This window comes from Oncorhynchus mykiss, chromosome 9 (assembly GCF_057628025.1).
Source record: "Oncorhynchus mykiss isolate SJ-2025 chromosome 9, ASM5762802v1, whole genome shotgun sequence".
Classification (NCBI taxonomy): Eukaryota; Metazoa; Chordata; class Actinopteri; order Salmoniformes; family Salmonidae; genus Oncorhynchus; species Oncorhynchus mykiss.
In genome coordinates, this window is record NC_143030.1 from 67378448 (window position 1) to 67404302 (window position 25855).

The window sequence follows — 25855 nt, forward strand, 5'->3', positions numbered from 1 at the left end:
TCACGGGTGTGTCTGAAGATTTATTCTAGAGACCTCTCAAATGTCGCGCAATATCTCATTTAGGTTTGCATCGTTCTTTAAGATAACCAATGAGCTGAATGTCTGAATTATTTGTTTTATCCCAAAAAATGCCAACATGATGGCCATGATTAGTTGATATATAGAGCATCACAGTATCATGTTGATTTCATGTGATTTAGTTCATAACATACAACAAAGAGACAGGCAGGACTGAAGGACACAAATGTTGTATATTGTTGGTCACTATACTGACAACAGTGAGATGTATCTATTGTCCACAAGAGGGAGATGTTTCAATGCACAGTAGTATCAGATAAGACTGTTACTCACCTCTTCCCCTCTTGCAGATCAACGTCCTTCAAGCCAAGAAGAAGTTTGAGATCCTAGATGCTGTAAGTGCCCTTAACGTCTGATCCATCACTATAGAGTACTGTGCTGTAGAGTGAGTGTTTTGTTGTTTTTAAAAACACACCAATAATTTATTGCTTATATTATCCTGTCTGTCTCTCCCCTGCAGATGCTGTCCTTCATGCATGCCCAGTACTCCCTCTTTCAGCAGGGCTACAACCTGCTGGATGAGATTGACCCCTACATGAAGAAGCTGGCTGCTGAGGTGAGCTTCACCACCTCCCTCACCACCCTCATCCAGAGCCACAGCCAGCCTACTGCTGTGCTGTTAGCCCCTAAACGCTGCGTCCTGATTGGTATTAGATTATTTCCAATCAGAACCATCGACCCAGGCAGAGTTGCATCACCAATGGATGCGCTGTCCGCTGCTGTGCTGTCTGTTTACATAACAGTGCATTAGCCTTCGGATTTGACTATGGGAAACTTCTGACGTTATCTGTTTAAAAAATCCCTGAATGTGCTGGGTGGTTGACGTAGCAGGTACAGTGTTAGTGAAAGACTTCAGCAGTATAGTATCCCGTCAGGTGGAATACATGTACAGTATGCTGAATAGTGAAACAGACCTGAGTCAGTGCTTCATTACAAAACATTGACCTCTCACGTCATTGCGTTTGGGCTCTGGTAGTTCCAAGTGCTCTAGTCAATTGCTGAGCATCCCTCTTGAATCAATCTGACTGCTATGTTGGAATTGCCCATGCTTAAAATGAAGCGCTTCCATGGATATTCCTTGGCTTAAGCTCTTCTCTACTCACACATCTGAGCTGTGTGACCAACCTCATCTGAGTGTGTTTTTTTTCTTCTTCCAGTTGGATCAGTTGGTGATTGACTCGGCCATGGAGAAGAGGGATATGGAACACAAGCACGCCACCATACAGCAGAGGGTAAGCAAGCAGCTATTTCACATTTCTCCCTTTCCTCTGGAAGTTGGCGAGGTCTGGGTCTGGGACTGGCTTTGCTGGCCTGTTGGGTATACTAAAAAACAGGATCAAGGCGTTAGCCAAAAAATAAGCTTGAAATGGGCACGATCTAATTGATTCAACAAACAAGAACACATATCTAAGTTTCACTTTTATGACGAACCAGAAGATCAGTAGTTATTTATGTTTGCTTGTCAAAGTTAGCGGGCTAACTCATTGATCCTAATTTATAGTATACCCCTCTGGTTCCATACTGCAGTGGCTCCCAACTCCAGTCCTTCAGTACCCCCAAAAGCACACAATTATGTTGTAGCTTCAGATAAGCACACCTGATTCAATTTGTCAACTAATCATCAAGCCCTAAATTAGTTGAATCAGGTGAGTTTATTTGGGGATACAACAAAAATGTGTGCTGTTGGGGGTACTGGAGAACTGGATTGGGGAAACACTGCCATACTGTATGTGCCATAGCCATGACTCCTCTATCGTTGCCATGCACCATACATGTATGGCTTGATAATGATGGAAGAGGTGTAGGGGACTACGTCTGGGCTAGTCTTCTGTGAGTTGGCCATGTCTGTAGTGGGGTTGGGCTGGGAGTTTGGCTGTGTTTTAAGGCACACATTACACGTCAGAGCTCCCTCCAGTCCAGTGACTCCACCACCTGGCTCTGACTGTCTTCTGCTATGACTGGGGGATTAGGAAGGAGACTGGTGAGCGTTTTGATTAGTCTGCCTCAGAAAGGCCGGTCATTGATTTAATCAGGTGAATGAATCAGGTGGAATGAAGTGCTTTAAAGAGGCTAATGATCTCAGTTGTGTCTACTGTAAATAACAATGCTCAGCACTTTTGGTATATGCTAGGCTAGCTAATCACTGAGCTAATCCAGTAAAATGCTGACAATTGAAATGTGTGTTCTCTCTGTCATAGTCTCTGATGTTATTTTAGTGTTTTCACAGATCATTTTGGTCTCAGATGCAGGTCCCCTGTGCAATGCTATATTTACTGGCAAATGTACCTGTCTGTTTGCTGTGACTGTTTGCTGTCAGTTTGATGTGAAACTGACAGCAAACAGACAGCTACATTTGAGGAAAAATCTAAATAAAATTGATTTCAAGAGTGTCATTTTTGTTGAACTCTTATTAAGAACTTTCCATTTCATGACATGTCAAATGTGGGAAACAAACACAGAAGGCAATAGTTCCTCAACACTCAGGAAGTCTGTCCTGTCTGTCCATGTCTGTTTGTGCTGTCCTGCCAACTCCTACAACAATGACCGTAGGGAAGACAGCCCAAACAGATCTGGGACCAGGCTAGTCCTGTCCTGGTTGTGAATGTATAATCCCTGGCCTGTTGACTGGGACTTCCTGAGTTCCTCATGATCTCCATATGAATGAGACACTATAGGGTCCAGTCTCAGGGTCCAGAGCCCCAGGAGCAATACTAATTTACCTCAGGAAGGATCAGTAGCCATCTGTCCATCTGCCTGCAGACCACCAGGCAAGCAGCCCTGGAAACCCCACTCACACCAGGCTACTGCCCATAGTCTGCAGACAGACCAACAGGAGAGTGCAGAATGGGTGTGAGCCCAGCAGTTATTGATCTGTTTATGCCCCAGTGCTTCTAAACACAAGCATCAAACTAACACATTCCACTGGCAAGTGGTAGTTTGTGTTAGTTTGATGCCTGTGAAAATTATGTCAGCATCTGATCACAAGTTAAATGTAGGCTATGCTTTTATAGGGCTGGTCATTTTAAAGAAGAGCTCAAATATCAGAGATAGTAGCTAGGTTTACATCTAGATTTTCATGTGAATATTCTAAAAAACAGTGGTATGTTTCCACCAAACTGAGGTAGTGGCCACAAAATGTACTTTTTCGCTTACGTTTTCATGTATCGAATATAAATCAAATGTTCAATTTGTGCCCATCGCCTTTTTCAACTCTACCTATAACTGTTGTGTTAAATAGCAAATGTGCCAACTCTGGTTTTGGTACATGCGTTCCAGCCAACAGTTTGCAGAGACAGTGCAGGTAGGCTGTGTGGATAGTCTACATGTTGAGGTTATGGATAAGAGTGAGAATATTTTTAGTTGTCAAACGGCAGTCAAGCATCGATCATCATGTCACCAGAACAAGACCCTCAACATTTATTGCAATGATCATAATTGATTTAATCTGTAGCCTAATTTCTGAGTTTTCTGACTTGTGACTCCAAGTTTACTTCCATATCATGGTTATTATATCAATAATACATTTCCACCGCCATTTCTCACATAATTAATTTTACCGACACCAAAAGATCCCACCATGTCGAATAAACAAATGATCTGTCGCCATTTATAAATTCTACTGAAACTTCCTGTTTCCATCACAGCTGTTGTGATTTATTTTAATACAGTATGACTTTACTTGCATAAAAACTGTGGATGGAATGTGGTTGCTGGCTTCCAGAGTCAGATGAGATGAGAAGGAGATTATTGCAGCTTCACCCCCCCCCCCCCTGGTCTGCAATGCCCTCTTGCATGTTATAATGCTGCTCTCTCTCTCTCTCTCTCTCTCTCTCTCTGTTTCTCCAACAATGCTGCAATCTGCTCTCCCAGACCCTCATGCAGGTGAGTACATGTTATACTTCACATGTCTGTTGTCTGCTTCTTGTGAGAGACACATGCAGACGTACAGAACAGCTCAGATGTGCCATTGGAGCACATTAGCCAACCTCTTTGAAGTTATCTTAAGCTCTAGTGTGTGGGGCTGCAGACACCTACTACAGCACACTGAGTAGTGTATATGAAGCAATCAGAACCACAGAGCTTTGTATGACTGCTATAGGCATAGCATCAGATAGTATAGCATTTAGTTTGTTCTGAACTGGGTCGCTCTGGTTCTGGTCTCTTTTGTTCAGAAGTTTTCTGCTGAATGGTTCTCTGTGTGTTTTGTAGATTCCCTGAGGCAAATAATCTTATTGATGGACCGGATATTGGTTCTCAATCTCATAGTATTGGGAAATGTGTTTCTTATCACACCACTTCAAGCATCATCTTATATCTCAGCTAAAAAAAAAAGATAAATCATTAGAGGTCTTACAACAACGGGCAGCAGTCTAGCCTACATTTTCTGTGTTCCCTTGTAAAAGTCATACTCTGCTCTGAAAGTGTGAAATATCTCAGGGGTTTGTTTGTCCTTGTCACATTTGAACATGAGAATTAACCCTTGTGTAAACATTCATGAGACAATGACATAGTACAAGCAGAGAGGAGAATAAAGTGCTGCCACTGTGTGACATTTACACCGCTATGACCTCTCTGGTACACAGAGCAGAGAGAGCATGTACATGTCAAGCCCCTGAGAGGTTTTATTCATTTTTAACACTGGTTTTAATGGAGGAGCCAATTTTGCCTATGTAGTTTGTAACCACCATGCATCACTCTGGCTCTACACCACTACCGTACAATCTAGAGGTCGACCGATTAATCGGAATGGCCGATTAATTAGGGCCGATTTCAAGTTTTCATAACAATCGGAAATCGGTATTTTTGGGTGCCGATTTGCGATGTTTTATGTTTTTTTTTACACCTTTATTTAATCTTTATTTAACTAGGCAAGTCAGTTAAGAACACATTCTTATTTTCAATGATGGCCTTGGAACAGTGGGTTAACTGCCTTGTTCAGGGGCAGAATGACAGATTTTCACCTTGTCAGCTCGGGGGATCCAATCTTGCAACTTAACTAGTCCAACGCAATAACGACCTGCCTCTTTCTCGTTGCACTCCACAAGGAGGCTGCCTGTTATGCGACTGCAGTAAGCCAAGGTAAGTTGCTAGCTAGCATTAAACTTATCTTATAAAAAACAATCAATCATAATCACTAGTTAACTACACATGGTTGATGACATTACTAGATATTATCTACCGTGTCCTGCGTTGCATATAATCTGGCTGAGCATACAAGTATCTGACTGAGCGGTGGTAGGCAGAAGCAGGCGCGTAAACATTCATTCAAACAGCACTTTCGTGTGTTTTGCCAGCAGCTCTTCGTTGTGCGTCAAGCATTGCGCTGTTTATGACTTCAAGCCTATCAACTCCGGAGATGAGGCTCGTGTAACCGAAGTGAAATGGCTAGCTAGTTAGCGCGCGATAATTGTCGTTGTGTTGCTGGTTCGAGCCCAGGGAGGAGCGAGGAGAGGGACGGAAGCTATACTGTTACACTGGCAATACTAAAGTGCCTATAAGAACATCCAATAGTCAAAGGTTAATGAAATACAAATGGTATAGAGGGAAACAGTCCTATAATTCCTATAATAACTACAACCTAAAACTTCTTACCTGTGAATAATGAAGACTCATGTTAAAAGGAACCACCAGCTTTCATATGTTCTCATATTCTGAGCAAGTAACTGAAACGTTAGCTTTCTTACATGGCACATATTTTACATGGAATATATTGCACTTTTACTTTCTTCTCCAACACTTTGTTTTTGCATTATTTAAACCAAATTGAACATGCTTCATTATTTACTTGAGGCTAAATTGATTTTATTGATGTATTATATTAAGTTAAAATAAGTGTTCATTCAGTAATGTTGTAATTGTTGTTATTACAAATAAAAACATTTAAAAAATTGGGCGTTTAATCGGTATCGGCTTTTATGGTCCTCCAATAATCGGTATCGGCGTTGAAAAATCCTAATCGGTCGACCTCTAGTACAATCACAGCATTCTAGGCTACTGTTCCTCTAGCATCAGCTTGTTATTGAATTAGGCTAAATACAAAATAACATTTTGGTCACAAAAAATAAATAGGCCTAATTAATTTTCAGCACTTGAATATTCAGATTTCAGATATAAAATGTAATACATATTTTAAGCTATCACACGCATTAGCAGCTTTTTGCAGGACTGTGATTTATAATGGGTGGTTAGGGGAATGAGAATGTGGGAGTTATTTTTCTCCCGTGTTCTGCTGTGTCTGATAACTCAGATGGGCTCGGTTCCATGGTAACTGTTTCCCATGGCAACAGAGTAGGGAGAGCTAAATGAACCAGGTGGGTTCAGGATTAGGACAGGCAGGCTGTTGTGTTGTGTGTGGGGCTAAGGCTGGTAAGGCTAATTAATGGCAGATGACACCTCAGGCATAATGGGACAAGAAGATCCTGGCTGGTTGCAGACAATAGGGGTGTAGTATGTCGCTGCAGACAGACTGGCTAATCAGTGCCACCAACTGTCTTGTCCTGGCCAGGGTCCATTTGGCAGAGAGTGAGGGGCAGCCATGTCTCCATTCACCAGGTGGGTGATGAATCAGAACTTTCCTTCCTAGTCTGTTTAGTCTAGTTTAGTGTAGTCTCGGGTGTCCACCCACAGTGGGTGAAAGCGCGCTTTGGTGAGGGAATTTCACTTCCTTATATTATAAAATACATTGTACCAAGACACATATGATTCTTCATGTTCTGAATCATTCAGTGGGGTCTTTCTCTAACATATCATTAACATTATATCCAAAAAGTCCGATTTCATAACCTAATACATCTGATAATAACCACCGAGCTCTGACATAACGGTGCAGGTTTCTCCTAACAATGTTTGAGTATTGTACATTTTGTGGTCGTCGTCCTAAAACTTGTTTCCGCGGGTCGCAAAAAGCTACATTAGCATGACACGAGCTGAATTAAATTTGAAAGATTTTGAAAATAAAAAGCTTGGTATTCGCTCAGTGCTCCGTTGACATTTCAGAGAGATAGGAATATTGTTTTTGTGAAAAGGGAACAACAGATTCCTAACTAAGGGATACTGAGATAGTGCTCATGATGAGAATGATGATTTTAATATCTTGCACACTCAACATTTCAGTCAAGCAGTCTGTCTCTATCCAATATCCAAGGGAGGGGTAATGGCAGGATACGTCAATAATGGGCCTTGCTGTCTGTCCAGATGAAAACCTGCAGAGTGTCTGAGACCCATGTAGCATGGCTCTGACCCAGGGCTTTGATATTGAAAACTGCTACGATGACGTGTTCCCTCTCAAAGTGAAATAAATATGTTCTAGAATTGTTCTACAACTTCTAAGAATCAGAGCAAAACCTCATCGTTAACCCCTCACAGCTCTGTACTCAGTGGCCCATGGCCTCTTCCCTCTGAGGAACATGGCTTCTGGAATTCACTGTTTTCACCAGCATGGATTGCAACATACTTTCTAATTGTGCAATTGATGGAATTAAATATAGTCTAATTTCAATAATTTACTTATCAAATAAAACACAAATGGGATTGCACCTGTAAATAGTAAGATTCATTTGGAGTTATCTGATCCCACAAATAATTGTTGAAATGGGTCTGACCAGAGCCATGAATATATGAGTCTGTGTTTGACTATCTCACAGGCTGCTGCTGTGATGTCCTTTCACATTCCACAGCTCCCAGTCCTCCTCTAGCTAAACTTCCCTGCTGCTGGCCAGGATCCTGATGAGAATCTGCTCATATAGGCTAAGTTTAGGGTGCCCAAGTTAGGGGACAAAACAAAGCTCTAACAGTAAATAAGTTAGTTAAAGTAGTTTAATGTAAATGTGTTGTATGCTATTTGGTGTCTGTTTGTTTTGAACATGGTAGGCTAGCTGACTGCGTTGGGGGAAAAAATATGATTTACTGCTAGTCATTTCTTCTCTATAATGCCAGATCATTAGTAATGAAGGGCCTTGTAACAGTATGAGTAACCTAATATCATAGAGTAGAAAATATTTGCTTCCCTTCTTCATAACATGTGTGAGCTTACTCTATGGGCATCTACATGTTTATGGTAAGGATTTTTATTATTGATGGCAACTGGAAATGTATACGTGCATAATTGTGTAGGCTAGGCTAAATGGTAAATGTGCTGCTACTGACAGCTGTTCTATAGTGGCTTGCATTCGGGTTGTTTACTCTTTGTTCGGCTACATGGCAAATAGGCTCATAGCTTATCAGTGGTGATTGCTTGATTAACTGAACTGGTTGCCAATTGGTTTTCCCCTTCTGCAGAACGTGCACGGGGTCCGAGGTTTGAGGAGTTGTAAAAGTGTCCAAACAGCGCAACGTGGATTCTGGTGTTACTTTAACACTCTGCCAGTCTCTGGGTCAAGAGCGACTTCAGTCTAAGTTCGACGTGCCGCAAATAAATTGGCAGCTGTATGATAATAAGCTCTAATCCAAAGCCTCACACAGCAGCAAGCAGTTGGCTACGCGCATTTATCCACATGCCTGCGTAGGGGAATTAGGCACGATGCAGGACTCTGGCGGTCCGAGCATTTTTCATCGTTCAGAGATCAGAGAGGACTTAACTGACACTTGTAACTCCACAGAGATGCCTATTCAATGAGCATTTGATTAGATTAGATATTTTTTCTGTTTTATTTGTGTTTGCCTATTTACATGTCCAATGCTCTTGGATCATTTAAAAGGTTTGAAAATGAAGATATTTGGAAGGTTGGACCGCACTCTGGTGGGTTGACTTTTATTTTGTAGTCTACTTTACTAATAATTGTTTCACTTTGTATAGTCTTGAGTATGTTTGTTATGTTGCTTTTTGGAGAGTTTACCTTTTGTGTAGTGAGGAGAAGACATACTTTTAATAGGGATAGTTTAGTGCCATAAAATATGATTGTTTTTAATTTGTGTCATGACGTGATGGAATATTGAACAGCTTATATTGGAAATGCAGTAGTTTATGGTAAACGGCAACAAATTGTCAGATCAGACTGTAACAACAAATGGTCAGATCAGACTGTAACAACAAATGGTCAGATCAGACTGTAACAACAAATGGTCAGATCAGACTGTAACAACAAATGGTCAGATCAGACTGTAACAACAAATGGTCAGATCAGACTGTAACAACAAATGGTCAGATCAGACTGTAACAACAAATGGTCAGATCAGACTGTAACAACAAATGGTCAGATCAGACTGTAACAACAAATGGTCAGATCAGACTGTAACAACAAATGGTCAGATCAGACTGTAACAACAAATTGTCAGATCAGACTGTAACAACAAATGGTCAGATCAGACTGTAACAACAAATGGTCAGATCAGACTGTAACAACAAATGGTCAGATCAGACTGTAACAACAAATGGTCAGATCAGACTGTAACAACAAATGGTCAGATCAGACTGTAACAACAAATTGTCAGATCAGACTGTAACAACAAATTGTCAGATCAGACTGTAACAACAAATGGTCAGATCAGACTGTAACAACAAATTGTCAGATCAGACTGTAACAACAAATGGTCAGATCAGACTGTAACAACAAATGGTCAGATCAGACTGTAACAACAAATGGTCAGATCAGACTGTAACAACAAATGGTCAGATCAGACTGTAACAACAAATGGTCAGATCAGACTGTAACAACAAATTGTCAGATCAGACAGTAACAACAAATGGTCAGATCAGACTGTAACAACAAATGGTCAGATCAGACTGTAACAACAAATTGTCAGATCAGACTGTAACAACAAATTGTCAGATCAGACTGTAACAACAAATGGTCAGATCAGACTGTAACAACAAATGGTCAGATCAGACTGTAACAACAAATGGTCAGATCAGACTGTAACAACAAATTGTCAGATCAGACAGTAACAACAAATGGTCAGATCAGACTGTAACAACAAATGGTCAGATCAGACTGTAACAACAAATGGTCAGATCAGACTGTAACAACAAATGGTCAGATCAGACTGTAACAACAAATGGTCAGATCAGACTGTAACAACAAATGGTCAGATCAGACTGTAACAACAAATGGTCAGATCAGACAGTAACAACAAATGGTCAGATCAGACAGTAACAACAAATGGTCAGATCAGACTGTAACAACAAATGGTCAGATCAGACTGTAACAACAAATTGTCAGATCAGACTGTAACAACAAATGGTCAGATCAGACTGTAACAACAAATGGTCAGATCAGACTGTAACAACAAATGGTCAGATCAGACTGTAACAACAAATTGTCAGATCAGACTGTAACAACAAATGGCAGATCAGACTGTAACAGCAAATTGTTCAATGCATATTTGTGCATGTCAAAAAGAGAGCTCTAGGGAGGAGAAAACATTGTATTATTTAAGTATGTGAATAGTAGTTGATGGCTGCTGCCGTGCTCAGTGCTGCTGATACCATTATGAAACTCAGCTGATCACAGTGGGTCTGATGGGATCTGACTGAGTGCACTGTCACTGGCATTCCTTTATCTAGGTCAATGTTGGAGCTATTTTAAATCATCCTAAAAGAAAGGCAGTACAATCCTCCAGTCAATCCTTCACTGTTTATTGCTTTTAATTAGATAACTTATTATTCGAATAGAGCTTGACCACGATGGGAACATTGTGTTCCAGTCTCTTCAATAGGCTGTTTGTGTGTTTGTCATGAAAAATAATTTAAGCTAAATCAATGTCCTATACCTATACACCAGGGGTGAATTCATTACACAGATTCTGTTGCAAAACATTTTGCAACGAAAACAATAGTTTCTATTGTACAAATTCAGGTAGGTCCCTCCCCGTTTCGTTCCTTTTGCTCTGTTTGCTTGCGCTGTTGGTTTCCGTTGCAAGATGTAATGAATACACCCCAGTCCATGGGTGAATGTCCTGGACAAATTCTCAGGACATCTAATGATTTTAATCTAATACTTAGATTCTTTCTTAACATTCCTCCCTTAAAGGAGCACCATATGAATTATTTGAGAACTCTTTCATCAAGTCTATATTCACTAATGAGACAATGGTGTCTTGGCAAATGAAGCTTCACCACTGTGATGTAATGTGGTTAATGGGCCGTACAAAATATGCACCAAAATAGTTATCAAGCTAAAGGCATCATAGCTTTGTTGGAGTACACTTTTGTCTGTGTTGCGAGACATGCCTTTACATTATCTCTAGAATGATTTTCTCATTTGGCATGCAGGCTGCATTCAGGTTTTACCCAGCATTTTTAACAGGAACCACACTTTTCCCTCCCTCTGTTAATTGTTTGCAGGAAATATTTCAATATTACAGGCATAAGTGAGTACACAATCGTTGAATTTGTATTTTTTTATTGGGTGTATCTACCGACGGACTGTACAGGTCTGGAAAGATACATCCATTGTTTCGTTCTTTTTGTTTTACCCTGCCTGCAAACATGCTGGATGATTCAGAATCCATTGAAGAGCTTGAACGATTCATTGACAAGAGATACTTACGAGCTCAAAGAAACATGTCGCTGGTTTCTGAGGATTCAAGCACTGTTGAGGACAACAAACCCAATCAACAAAACAAACAAACTAAGTGGTATCAACGATGGAATCAAACCTTCCATAATCAAACCATCCCCTCACCCTTCTAGAATCTGAAGTCAAATGTCTACTGTTTGCTGATGATCTGGTGCTTCTGTCACCAACCAAGGATCTAGCAGCACCTAGATCTTCTGCACAGATTCTTCCAGACCTGGGCCCTGACAGTAAATCTCAGTAAGACCAAAATAATGGTGTTCCAAAAAAGGTCCAGTCGCCAGGACCACAAATACAAATTCCATCTAGACACCGTTGCCCTAGAGCACACAAAAAACTATACATACCTTGGCCTAAACATCAGTGCCACAGGTAACTTCCACAAAGCTGTGAACGATCTGAGTGACAAGACAAGAAGGGACATCTATGCCATCAAAAGGAACATACCATTCGACATACAAATTAGGATCTGGCTAAAAATACTTGAATCAGTTATAGAACCCATTGCCCTTTATGCTTGTGTGAGGTCTGGGGTACGCTCACCAACCAATAATTCACAAAATGGGACAAACACCAAATTGAGACTCTGCATGCAGAATTAGTCCAATACCCGCTAATGATCAAAATCCAGAAAAGAGACGCTAAATTCTACAACCACCTAAAAGGAAGCGATTCCCAAACCTTTCATAACAAAGCCATCACCTACAGAGAGATGAACCTGGAGAAGAGTCCCCAAAGCAAGCTGGTCCTGGGGCTCTGTTCACAAACAGACCCCACAGAGCCCCAGGACAGCAACACAATTAGACCCAACCAAATCATGAGAAAACAAAAAGATAATTACTTGACACATTGGAAAGAATTAACAAAAAACAGAGTAAACTAGAATGCTATTTGGCCCTAAACAGAGAGTACACAGTGGCAGAATACCTGACCACTGTGACTGACCCAAATATAAGAAAAGCTTTGAATATGTACAGACTCAGTGAGCATAGCCTTGCTATTGATAGTAGCCGCCGTAGGCAGACTTGCTCTCAAGAGAAGACAGGCTATGTGCACACTGCCCACAAAATGAGGTGGAAACTGAGCTGCACTTCCTAACCTCCTGCCAAATGTATGACCATATTAGAGACACATACAGTGAGTACCATAAATCATTGGACAGTGACCATTCTTTTGTTATTTTGGTTCTATAATCTAGCACTTTGAGTTTGAAAGGATACAATGATAATTAGGGTGAAGTGCAGACTGTTAGCTTTAATTTGAGGGTATTTTCATACATATCGGATTAACCGTTTAGAAATTATAGAAGCTTTTGTACATAGTCCCCCCTATTTTTGGGCATCAAAAAACATTGGACAGTTTAACATAATGTAGAATAAAGTAATCATTGTTAATTGGTCACATATCCTTTGCATGCAATGACTGCTTGAAGTCTGCGATGCATCGACATTACCAGACGCTGGGTATCTTCCCTGGTGATGCTCTGCCAGGCCTGTACTGCAGCCATCTTCAGTTCCTGCTTGTTTCAGGGACTTATTGCCTTCAGTCTCCTCTTCAGCATGTAAAATGCATGTTCAATTGGATTCAGATCCGGTGATTGACTCGGCCAGTCAAGGATTTTCCACTTTTTGGCCATCAATACCCCTTCTTTGCTCTAGCAGTATGTTTAGGGTCATTGTCTGGTTGCATGATGAAGTGCCGTCCAATGAGTTTGGAGGCATTTGGTTTTATATGAGCAGATAAAATATTTCTGTAGACTTCAGAATTCATTATTCTACTTCTGACTGGAGTCACATCATCGACGAAGACAAGTGAGCCTGTTCCCCTGGCAGCCATACAGGCCCAAGCCATAACACCCCCTCCACCATGTTTAATGGATGAGGTGGTATGCTTTGGATCATGGGCATGTCTTTTTTTCTCCAGACTTTCCTCTTTCCATCACTCTGGTACATATTAATCTTTGTCTCATCTGTCCACAATACTTTTTTCCAGAATTCTTGGGGCTCTTTTAGGTGCTTTTTTAGCAAACTGTAATCTGGCCTTTCTGTTCTTCAGGCTTATCAGTGGTTTGCATCTTGTAGTGTATCCTCTGTAGTCCTGCTGGTGTAGTCTTCTACGTATGGTAGACTTTGACACATCTACACCTGCATCCAGGAGAGTGTTTTTGATCTGTTGGGCTGTTGTCAGGGGGGGTTTTTTCACAATAGAGAGTATTCTGCAGTCATCCACTACAGTGGTCTTCCTCAGTCTACCGGGTCTTTTGACATAATTGAGTTCACCGGTTGTTTTTGTCTTGTTAATAATGAACCAAACCGTTGACTTGGACATGCCCAGGGTGCAATGTTCCTGATTGATTTTCATTTCTGAGCCTTATGACAGCCAGCTTAATTTGCATCGACACTGCTGTCTTCCTCATGTTGTCACACCCCAACAACAACCTCAAAAGGCAATAGCAAAGTCTAGAATCAATGCTATTCATCAACAGCATATCCTGCATTCACTAACGACACAAATGAATACACCTGCCTAACGACACACATCTGTGAAGCCAATTCAACAAATACTTGTAGTACCTTAAAATGGGTGGACCATGTACAAAAGGTGCTGTCATTTCTAAACGTTTCATCATATATGTATGAAAATACCCTCAAATTAAAGCTGACAGTCTGCCCTCCACCCTCATTGTCATTGTATCCTTTCAAACTCAAAGTGCTAGAGTACAGAACAAAAATAACAAAACAAATGGTCACTGTCCAATGATTTATGTTGCTCACTGTATTTCCCTCAGATTACACAGATCCACAAAGAATTCAAAAACAAACCCGATTTTGATAAACTCCCATATCTACTGGGTGAAATACCACAGTGTGCAATCACAGCAGCAATATTTGTGACCTGTTGCCACAAGAAAAGGGCAACCAGTGAAGAACAAACATCATTGTAAATACAACCCATATTTATGTTTATTTATTTTCCCTTTTGTACTTTAACCATTTGCACATCGTTACAACACTGTATATAGACATAATATGACATTTGAAATGTCTTTATACTTTAGGAACTTCTGTGAGTGTAATGTTTACTGTTCATTTTTATTGTTTATTTCACTTGTATATATTATCTACTTGCTTTGGCAATGTTAACATTTGTTTCCCATACCAATAAAGCGCCTTGAACTGAATTTAATTTAATTGAGTGGGGAGATGTTTACGGATATGGATGTTGACTTGTTAAAATCCATCAATGAAAGGCTTGCCAAACTTGATATCTTGGATATACTATGAGAGGACATCAATGCATAATGTGCCCATCTAGAATTCAGCCAACGTCAGATTGATGATCTAAGGAAAGAGAACACGGAGCTGAAAGGTACTGTAGACTCTATTCATAGCAAGGTGGAGGTGGTGCAAAGGGAGAACAAACAACTTTAAAAATCTTTCCTTGATGTACGGTGTCGATCAATGCGGGACAATCTTTTCAAGGATACCGGAGAATGACAACAGCAGACACTGTTCAACATTTTATGTCAACTCAACTGAAACTGCCCACTGATGTCGTACATAATGTCAGTTCCTCCAGAGTCCATAGAATGGGTAAGGCCTCTGGGAATAGGACATGGGCTATTATTGCATGTTTTGAATATTTTAAGCAAAAGGGAATGGCAAAGAGCAGGGGCAGAGAAATCAGAAACCCTGATTTTGGAATGAATGATCACTTCCCCACCCAGATCAATGACGGGAGAAAAAACTGTATCCCATCATGAAGGAAAAGCGTTGCCTGAATCAACAAGTCTGATTGGTGAAGGATACTTTTTTACCTCAACAGGCAACTGTATCGGGACTCTAGAGTAACTCCCTGGCTATTTTAATCCAATGTTAAAATCTGAGTTTGTGTGTCATAGTAACTTCAACTATAATGAATACATGCTCTATTGATCTCCTCTTGACAAGGAAAGGGTTGCATATAGCTCAGGTTAATGTATGTAGCCTTCCTAACAAAATACATGAGGTTTTAACTTAGTCAACATAAATAATATTCATATTTTAGCTTTGATGAACATTCATGGATATAGTCTACTTAAACTGCATGCATGATCAGAAGGATAGCTAAATATTTACCGGGAAAGATTCTTAAACAAACAACCCAAGAGTTAATTGGGAGTCAGGTGAACTACTGTTCTGTGGTCTGGGGAAATGCATCAGCATGTGAAGTTAGGAGGCTGCAGATTGAACAGAACAAAGCAGCAAGGATTGTTTTAAGGTGGAGATATGGTTCTGTTGGAGTCATGCACAATGCTCTTGGTTGGTGATCAATCAACAAGATAATAAAAAAAACATGCTCATTTTATTTCACAATGTATACGATTTAAAACGGCCAAACTATATTCACAACAGTATTCCGTTGATAAGAGACAAACATTGAGTAAATACTAGGAATATAGTCCACCATCTATCCAGACCGAAAAGATTTAGAGCAATAAAGAAATGTAATAATTTATCTGAGCAAACCAGAAACCTTACAATATATAAATTCAAACAATACTTTAGAACCATTTACAGTGCCTTGCGAAAGTATTCGGCCCCCTTGAACCTTGCGACCTTTTTCCACATTTCAGGCTTCAAACATAAAGATATAAAACTGTATTTTTTTGTGAAGAATCAACAACAAGTGGGACACAATCATGAAGTGGAACTACATTTATTGGATATTTCAAACTTTTTTAACAAATCAAAAACTGAAAAATTGGGCGTGCAAAATTATTCAGCCCCTTTACTTTCAGTGCAGCAAACTCTCTCCAGAAGTTCAGTGAGGATCTCTGAATGATCCAATGTTGACCTAAAACATAAAGCAAAATCTACAATGGAATGGTTCAAAAATAAACATATCCAGGTGTTAGAATGGCCAAGTCAAAGTCCAGACCTGAATCCAATCAAGAATCTGTGGAAAGAACTGAAAACTGCTGTTCACAAATGCTCTCCATCCAACCTCACTGAGCTCGAGCTGTTTTGCAAGGAGGAATGGGAAAAAATGTCAGTCTCTCGATGTGCAAAACTGATAGAGACATACCCCAAGCAACTTACAGCTGTAATCGCAGCAAAAGGTGGCGCTACAAAGTATTAACTTAAGGGGGCTGAATAATTTTGCACGCCCAATTTTTCAGTTTTTGATTTGTTAAAAAGTTTGAAATATCCAATAAATGTCGTTCCACTTCATGATTGTGTCCCACTTGTTGTTGATTCTTCACAAAAAAATACAGTTTTATATCTTTAGGTTTGAAGCATGAAATGTGGCAAAAGGTCGCAAAGTTCAAGGAGGCCGAATACTTTCGCAAGGCACTGTAAATATAATAAATTGAAGGTTTTGCGGGACTGTATCCCTGGGTTTCCTGTCTTTCTGTGCCAGTTCGTCTTGTTTGTCAAGTCAATCAGCGTTTTTGTGTCTCAGCTCCTGCTTTAACTCCCTTTTCTCGCCCTCCTGGTTTTGACCCTTGCCTGTCCTGACTCTGGTCCTGACTCTGATCCCGCCTGACTGACCACTCTGCCTGCCCCTGACCACGAGCCTGCCTATCATCTTGTACCGTTTGGACTCTAACCTGGTTTATGAACTATCACCTGTACCCGACCTGCCTTTTGCCTACCCCTTTTGCTAAAATAAATATCGGAGCTCAACCATCTGCCTCCTGTGTCTGCATTTGGGTCTCGCCTTTTGCCCTTATAAAATGTGGAAAATGGAATCTCTTTGCAAAAGTGTGCAGATCTTACCGTGGAGAAACAGTACACGCAGTGATTGAAGATGAAATGTCAGTCAGAGTCAAATGCTGAGGAACTGTTTATTGATTCAGTGACACAGAAAAATCAAATATCAGAGACAGAGCACGCTTTTGCTGACATTGAGATAGGAACACAAGGCACAGAGCTAAAGTTCAAACTAGACACTGGTGCACAAGTAAACATTATTCCTCTGAATCAGTACTGCAGCTTGACATCTGAGTGTGAGCTACAGCCCACCACGAGCAGTCTGCTAAGCATGTGTATGTGACCAATAAAATTGTATTTGATTTGACTGACTGGTTATGGTGGTGAACAGCTCCCAGTAAAAGGCACATGCACTTTCAAATGCAAATACAAGGAAAGTGACATGGTGTTGGAATTTTACATTGTTGACACTCGAGCACCTGCATTGCTAGGTCTTAAAGCATGGACCTCATCAACCTAGTTTTATCAGTGACAGCACCAGGAGAGAAAGAGAATGTAATGGAGGAGTTTGCTGATGTTTTTACAGGAATAGGACTATTCCCAGGAGAATGTACCATTTCTCCTTGACCCAGACGCAACCCCTGTGGTCTATTCACCGAGAAAGAGTCCCCTTTCTCTCTGCACCCGTCTGAAGAAAGAGTTGTTGAGCATGGAGCAATCTGACATAGTCACCAAGGTTACAGAAGTGACAGGTTGGATATACGTGTTAGTGGTGGTGGAGAAAGCACGCACAGGCAAGCTCAGAGTATCAAACACCCCCCATTACCATTTACAGACGCTAGATGGCATCACACAAGCTAGCAGGAGCACGCTACTTCAGTGTCATGGACGCCAGATCAGACTACTGGGCTGTCAAGTTCATCTAAGCTCACAACTTTCAACACTCCGTTTGGACGCTACAGGTTCCGTCACCTGCCTTTTGGAATTATCTCAGCCCAGGATGAGTTTCAGCGAAAGATCAACGAAGTGTACGAAGGCCTCGACGGAGTTGTGGCAATTGTGGACGACATCCTTGTCTATGGTCGAACCAAAGAGGAACACGACAGAAACCTCCGCGCGATGCTGCAAAGGTCCCGCGAGAGAGGAGTCCGGCTCAACCCCGAGAAGAGCACAGTCGGCGCTACAGAGGTCAGCTACTTCGGACATCTTCTCACAGTGAATGGAATCAAGCCAGATCCACAGAAGATCTCAGCCATAAAATAAATGGAGCCACCAAAGAACTGTGCAGAGCTGGAAACAGTGCTTGGCATGGTCAACTTCTTAGCCAAGTTCACACCCAGCCTCTTCAATGCTAATGCAGTCCAGTGAGTTTCTCTGGGACAAGCAACATGACATTGCTTTCCAGAGAGTGAAAGACTTGATCACGAGAGAACCAGGACCAATCCTTGCCTACTATGACCCCAACCAAGAACTCAGACTCCAAGTGGATGTGTCAAAGTATGGACTAGGGGCAGTGCTACTGCAAGAAGTAGTTAATGCCAGCAGCATACCACCCTGCATACCACTGTGGGCTTGCTTCTGAAGCTAAGCAGGGTTGGTCCTGGTCAGTCCCTGGATGGGAGACCAGATGCTGCTGGAAGTGGTGTTGGAGGGCCAGTAGGAGGCACTCTTTCCTCTGGTCTAAAAAATATCCCAATGCCCCAGTGATTGGGGACACTGCCCTTTGTAGGGTGCTGTCTTTCGGATGGGACATTAAACGGGTGTCCTGACTCTCTGAGGTCATTAAAGATCCCATGGCACTTATCGTAGGGGCGTTAACCCCGGTGTCCTGGCTAAATTCCCAATCTGGCCCTCAACCAACGGTCACCTAATAATCCTCAATTTACAATTGGCTCATTCATCCCCTTCCTCTCCCCTATAACTATTCCCCAGGTTGTTGCTGTAAATGAGAACATGTTCTCAGTCAAATTACCTGGTGAAATAATGAATAAAAAGGAAGAAGGAAAGCCCATTGGCTATGCTTCCAAATCTCTCACAGACTGTGAAATCAACTACGCTCAAATCAAAAAGGAGCTCTAAGCCATTCTGTTCGGATGTAAGCTTTTCCATCAGTACGTATATGGACGACAAGTCATTGTGGAATCCGACCACAAGCCCATCGAGTCAATCATGAAACTGCTAGCTGCAGCCCCGCCAAGGCTACACAGGCTACACATACACTACATTATGTTTTGTTCGATAATGTGCATATTTATATCCAAAAATCTCAGTTTACATTGGCGCGTTACATGTAGTAATGTTTTGATTCCAAAACATCTGGTGATTTTGCAGAAATACTCATAATAAACATTAATAAAATATACAAGTGTTATTCACAGAATTAAGGATAGACTTCTCCTTAATGCAACCGCTGTGTCAGATTTCAAAAAAACTTTACGGAAAAAACAATCTGAGTACGGCGCTCAGAGCCCAATCCAGCCAAAGAAATATCCGCCATGTTGGAGTCAACAGAAGTTAGAAATAACATTATACATTTTCACTTACCTTTGATGATCTTCATTAGAATGCACTCCCAGGAATCCCAGTTCGACAATAAATTACTGATTTGTTCCATAAAGTCCATAATTTATGTCCAAATAGCCACTTGTTGTTAGCGTGTTCAGCCCAGTAATCCATCTTCATGAGGCGCGAGCACTACGTCCAGACAAAAACTCGAAAAGTTCCGTTACAGGTCGTAGAAACAAGTCAAACGATGTATGGAATCAATCTTTAGGATGTTTTTAACATAAAACATCAATAATGTTCCAACCGGAGAATTCTGGTTGTGGTAGATAAAGGATTCAATCTATATTTTCAGACCATTACGAGTATTTTTCTGGTCAATATGTCAGTGTATTATGTATGTTTGTAACAGTGTGTTTGTTATATGTGAAAATGTGATCATATTATAAATTGTATTTTCATGTTTCAGGACTCTTGGAAGATTAGTTAAAATGAGGACTAAAAGAGATCCTAATAAAATCCAATAACATTTCTAGAATGATTATCTCTAGAATGATGCTCATCATAGCTGCTGCTTTCTAAATTGAACCAAATTGAAGTTGCCAGGTTTGATTAGGGTATAGTGATTCAGGTTAGACTAGAAAACTGACAGCACCAGGACACTGATTTAGCTGTCTTTATTTGTTCAAGGAGGGCCGTGTTTGGTGTAAATGAAGACACTGTGAAAAGTGTATTGGGTAATAAACGTTTTCTTGAATCAGAAGATGGTTACGCAATCGTTTGCGTCACAGTCGACTTTGCAGATGTGAGTTCTTAAAGGGCACAGCGAATCACTCTGTGAGGATGCAGGCGCGCTTTTCACATCACATACATGTACACACACTTGATTGTGTTTACATGACTGCCCATTTATGCATCTTGCAAGGAAGGCTTACAGTATATCCTGATTTGATGTGATCAAATCAAATTGTATTTGTCACATCCTTAGTAAACAACAGGTGTAGACTAACAGTTAAATGCTTACTAACGGGCCCTTCCCAACAATGCAGAGAGAAGGAAAATAGAGAAATAATAGAAAAATAGTAGCACAAGGAATGAATAATAAATACACAATGATTAACGATAACCTGACTATATACACAGAGCACCTGTAAGGAGTCATATATATACTGAACAAGAATAAACGCAACATGCAACAATTTCAAAGATTTTACTGAGTTACAGTTCATATAAGGAAATCAGTGAACTAAAACAAATTAATTAATTAATTAATTAGGTCCTAATCTATGGATTTCACATGAATACCGGGAATACAGATATGCATCTGCTTGTCACAGAGATACCTTAAAAAGGGGCGTAGGGGCGTGGATCAGTATCTGGTGTGACCACAATTTCCCTCGTGCAGCGTGACACATCTCCTTCCCATAGAGTTGATCAGGATGTTGATTGTGTCCTGTGGAATGTTGTCCCGCTCCTCTTCAATGGCTGTGCGAAGTTGCTGGATATTGGCAGGAACTGGAACACACTGTCGTACAGATCGATCCAGAGCACCCCAACATGCTCAATTGGTCACATGTCTGTTGAGTCTGTCTGTTGAGGCCATGGAAGAACTGGAACATTTTCAACTTCCAGAAATTATGTGCAGATCCTTGTAACATGGGGCCGTGCATTATCATGTTGACACACGAGGTGATGGCAGCAGATGAATGGCACGACAATGGGCCTCAGGATCTCGTCACGGTACCTCTGTCCATAAAAATTGGCATTGATAAAATGCAATTGTGTCCGTTGTCCGTAGCTTATGCCTGCCCATACCATAACCCCACCGCCACCATGGGGCACTCTATTCACAATGTTGACATCAGCAAACTGCTTGTCCACACGATGCCATACACGTGGTCTGCGGTTGGACGTATTCTCTAAAATGACTTTGGAGGCAGTTTATGGTTGAAAAATTTACATCAAATAATCTGGCAAAAGCTCTAGTGGACATTCCTGCAGTCAGCATGCCAATTTCACACTCCCTCAAAACTTGAAATGTCTGTGGCATTGTGTTGTGTGACAAAACTGCACATTTTAGAGTGCCTTTTATTGTCCCCAGCACAAGATGCACCTGTGTAATGATCATGCTGTTTAATCAGATTATTGATATGCCACACCTGTCAGGTGGATGAATTGTTCTTGGCAAAGGAGAAATGCTCACTGACAGGGATGTATAAACATATTTGCGGGGACATGACAGGGATGTATAAACATATTTGCGGGGACATTATTAGTCACACTGACTGTCTCTTCTTCTTATGGTAAGTGGTAGCATGAACAACAGGGTTAACTTCACTCTCTCTTCTCTGACAGGACTTCTCGTATGACGACTCGAAGGCAGAGTTGTTCAACGTGGACGCGCCCAATGGCGTGGTGATGGAGGGGTACCTGTTTAAGAGAGCCAGCAATGCCTTTAAGACGTGGAACAGGTAAGTAGACAACTGATCAGTAACTCTCCATAAGCCAGCTACACTCTAGCTTCGAAGCATACTATATTAGTGTATTGTGGTCAAAGCATTTTGATTTTAATTCTATCTTGACAATGGAATGTTTTGTGGATTTTCTGTAGACATACCATAGATAGCGAACTAAATAAATACTTATCCCAGATTATTTCAGTAAGTAGTCTGTTCCCTAGGAAACCATACTTGGCCATACTTGCTAGTATTGACTTCACGTCATGGGGAATAGTTTACTGCCTGTGGAAACACTCGATCCATTAGAACATTATTTCTCCGCTTAGGCGGTTCTCCCACTGATGCTCTCTACTAAGGCGTTACAGTGTATTACTCCATTTGTCTTGTTTCCTGACAGTGCAACCCTCTAAAGAGGTTAGATGTGAGCCAAACCACACGTGTTGTGAATTACTCTCTGCTATATAGTGCAGCTCAAGGGAAAGGAAGAGCTCATTCACATGCGCTTTAACTCATCCCGAACACTGTGGTGGCTAGAGAGTAGAGAGTGACATGATTTCAACTCGGCAGGTCAGCACCTTCTAATGGAAGAAGGATATCCATTTAACATGCATGTTTTATTAATTTCTCTCTCTCTCTCAGGCGGTGGTTCTCCATCCAGAACAGTCAGCTGGTCTATCAGAAGAAGCTGAAGGCAAGTCCACATATCCACTAGCTACCATCTTAGTCTGGGTCCCTTGGGGGCGGGGTAGGGGGTTACGTGCAACTTTAATGGGATATAGAGCTCCTCTGAAAGTCACTGTGATCTATATTGGCGAAATACAACACTCCCTCTGTCAACACTGACTGCATTAGGGCAGAGGACTGTTATAGGATAGCTTATTACTCCTGAGTCCTGTCCCAAAAGACTCTTCCTACGCTCTCATATAGACCCTCACATCAATCCATAGTGGGATATAGAATGTGAGCATCAGTGTACCCGTATGAGCTTCAGCACATTGGATTAAATAGGAAAAGGTGGTCAACTGAGGGACTTTGAAATCCAAACAACACATCTCACTCAAGGACACAGTGGGCATAATGTTGGTATGATGAATAATTCAACTGATTGACTGACCGGGCCCTTTTCACTGTTATTGACCAATAGGATTCCCTGACGGTGGTGGTGGAGGACCTCAGGCTGTGCTCTGTCAAGCCCTGTGAGGACATTGAGAGGAGGTTCTGCTTCGAGGTTGTCTCCCCCAACAAGTATGTTCTTCTTAGTGCCCTTATATTATGGAATTAACTAAATAAATTCACTTTTGTTCCAAGGAATTTTACTTACAGTTAAATTGATGTAAATCCCTTTAGGTAAAATCTTAAGAAAATGGCCAATAATATGGCAAATAAAGTGTTCTCCTTCTTCTAAGAGGGCAAGGGGCTATAGTTTTGTACTGTTGAGAGACTGTGTGCTGTAATATGGGGCTGTCTTTCCATTCTACAGGAGCTGTATGCTGCAGGCGGAGTCAGAGAAGCTTCGGCTAGCCTGGATCCAAGCAGTGCAGGCCAGCATTGCCTCAGCATACAGGGAGAGCCCAGACTACCACTACATCGAGGTCAGTTGGTCCATCTAGCTACAGACCTAACTGTCAAACAAATGCTAATATTCTCTTACCTTTTCTTTAATCTAGACATCTTTTACATCATGACAGATTTATAAGCTTATACGTTTGCATGAAGGGATACAGTTATCACCTGTGAGATAAATCAAGACTGTCATGCCTCAGAGAATGATGCTTGCCTCTCTTAGTTTACCATGTCTGTCTTCCCACCAATAGTGTCTGGATAGGACAGCCTCACCTTCCGTCAGCAGTATCGACTCGGCCAGCGAGCCTCGGGAACGCAGTGTCAGGGGGGAGACCATCCTGCATCGTATACAGTGTCTCCCGGGCAATGAGTATTGCTGTGACTGTGGCCAGGCCGACCCGCACTGGGCCTCCATCAACCTGGGCATCCTGCTCTGCATCGAGTGCTCCGGCATCCACAGGTAAGGTCTGCCTCTATGGAGGGCATCCTGCTCTGGCAACCAGATACTGTCTGTATCTGTAAAGCCTAGTCTTATAAGCCATACCCAAAGTCTCTTGCTTAGCTCGTCTTTAAGAGAGTACATAAAGGCATACTTCACTGGCTAGACATAGGCCACTGTATTATGGACCATGGACTATCCTAAATCACTTGTGGTTGTAAACCAGTGGAGGATGTAATTGCAGATAGTTGCACTACCACAGGGTGACTGAGGGGTCATTTGTGACTCTGTGTTCTAGAACATGTGCCGGTCTCTTGGATCTGAGAATATGAGAGTGCCAATGGCCTAAAGGGTGTCTTAGCCTTAGCATGTCATCTGCTACCATAGGGCACGTTCAGCAACACCTCTGCTTGGATTACTGTGTGGCTAGGCTGCTTAACACCGCTTATTGGACCAGGCTGTGTTTGATTGGGAGAGCTCATTACGTGAGTAAACAGGATGGGAGTTAGACAATAAGCACTGCAGAACTGAGACACTTATGTTTATAAACTAGAATGGCATCCCTTTAATGGTGAAAGTACGTAATTGTTGAACCACACCCGATTAGCAATCAGGCCGAAGCAAGATAAATATTCCTATTTCTAATGTCCTTAATACCATAGCTCTAGGGTTCACTCCAGCACTGCATACATTGTAGCTGCAACACACTAGCATTAGGCTAGATGGGAAAGTTTTCCTCATTTCAGCAGTTGGTGGTGTTGACTGTTTACTGCAGAGATGCAGCAAAGATCAATGCTATCAGTATGTAATCACCACCTCCTCTGGACCATCTGTTAAATATTCATGATCTGTTTCTGTCAGATAGCCTGTCTTCTTCTAGTGGTGAGATGAAATCACATAAGGCTTCCCATTAGGAGGAGGAGGAATACACAGAGACTGTCTCGCAGTCTTTTTTTTTTGGCATGCCGCACTGCAGTTGCCTGGATACCAGAGGGTTTTGTTGGTGGAGTGGTGATTTGCATGACATTGAGGGCAGCTACTCTGGGGATAACGCCTGAGTGATTTGAAACCCATTTTGCAGCTATTCATCCCATGTCACAGTATAAGACAACTTGAAACAGAACTGTCATGGAGCTTCCAGTGTTGCTTATTAGGGGAGCCTGTTACGAACAGGCAATTTTGCCTGTTACATCTGCCTTAATGTTATTACAAGCAAAGCAAGGAAACAATATGGGCCTAGTGTTGTCAACAACACTAACTTAAAATGCGTTCTACCCAGTAATAATTCCAGCCATGGAACTTGAGTACATACGTGATTCAAATGCCAACACTTGAAGACTTTCCAAATGTCACTTCTCATGTGTCTCTGTTACAGGAGTTTGGGGGTTCACTGCTCCAAGGTGCGCTCTCTAATGTTGGACTCATGGGAACCTGAGTTACTAAAGCTGATGTGCGAGCTGGGAAACAGTGTCATCAACCACATCTATGAGGGAGCATGTGAGGCACAGGGCCTGAAGAAACCAGGGCCCTCAAGTTCCAGGTAAGGACTGCCACACACACAGCATTTAAATGCCTCTACCTGGTTTCACCTGTGAATATCCCGAT

The 25855-nt window shown here is 41.5% G+C and overlaps 1 protein-coding gene across 4 annotated transcripts in view; it reads left to right on the forward strand.

Moving 5' to 3' along the window:
* The window catches only part of LOC110532593 (arf-GAP with coiled-coil, ANK repeat and PH domain-containing protein 3), a 90885-nt gene that overhangs the window by 55999 nt on the left and 9031 nt on the right, over positions 1-25855 (forward strand). For 3 of the 4 annotated variants that reach the window (XM_090185113.1, XM_090185114.1, XM_090185115.1), the window contains 9 exons: positions 369-413; positions 539-634; positions 1236-1310; positions 22145-22260; positions 22888-22939; positions 23393-23493; positions 23729-23840; positions 24063-24271; positions 25626-25790. In XM_090185113.1, coding sequence (XP_090041239.1) covers positions 369-413; positions 539-634; positions 1236-1310; positions 22145-22260; positions 22888-22939; positions 23393-23493; positions 23729-23840; positions 24063-24271; positions 25626-25790 — 971 coding nt within the window. Of the gene's footprint in view, positions 1-368; positions 414-538; positions 635-1235; positions 1311-8663; positions 8816-22144; positions 22261-22887; positions 22940-23392; positions 23494-23728; positions 23841-24062; positions 24272-25625; positions 25791-25855 lie in introns of those variants that run through there. The other variant, XM_090185116.1, reaches the window with a different exon arrangement.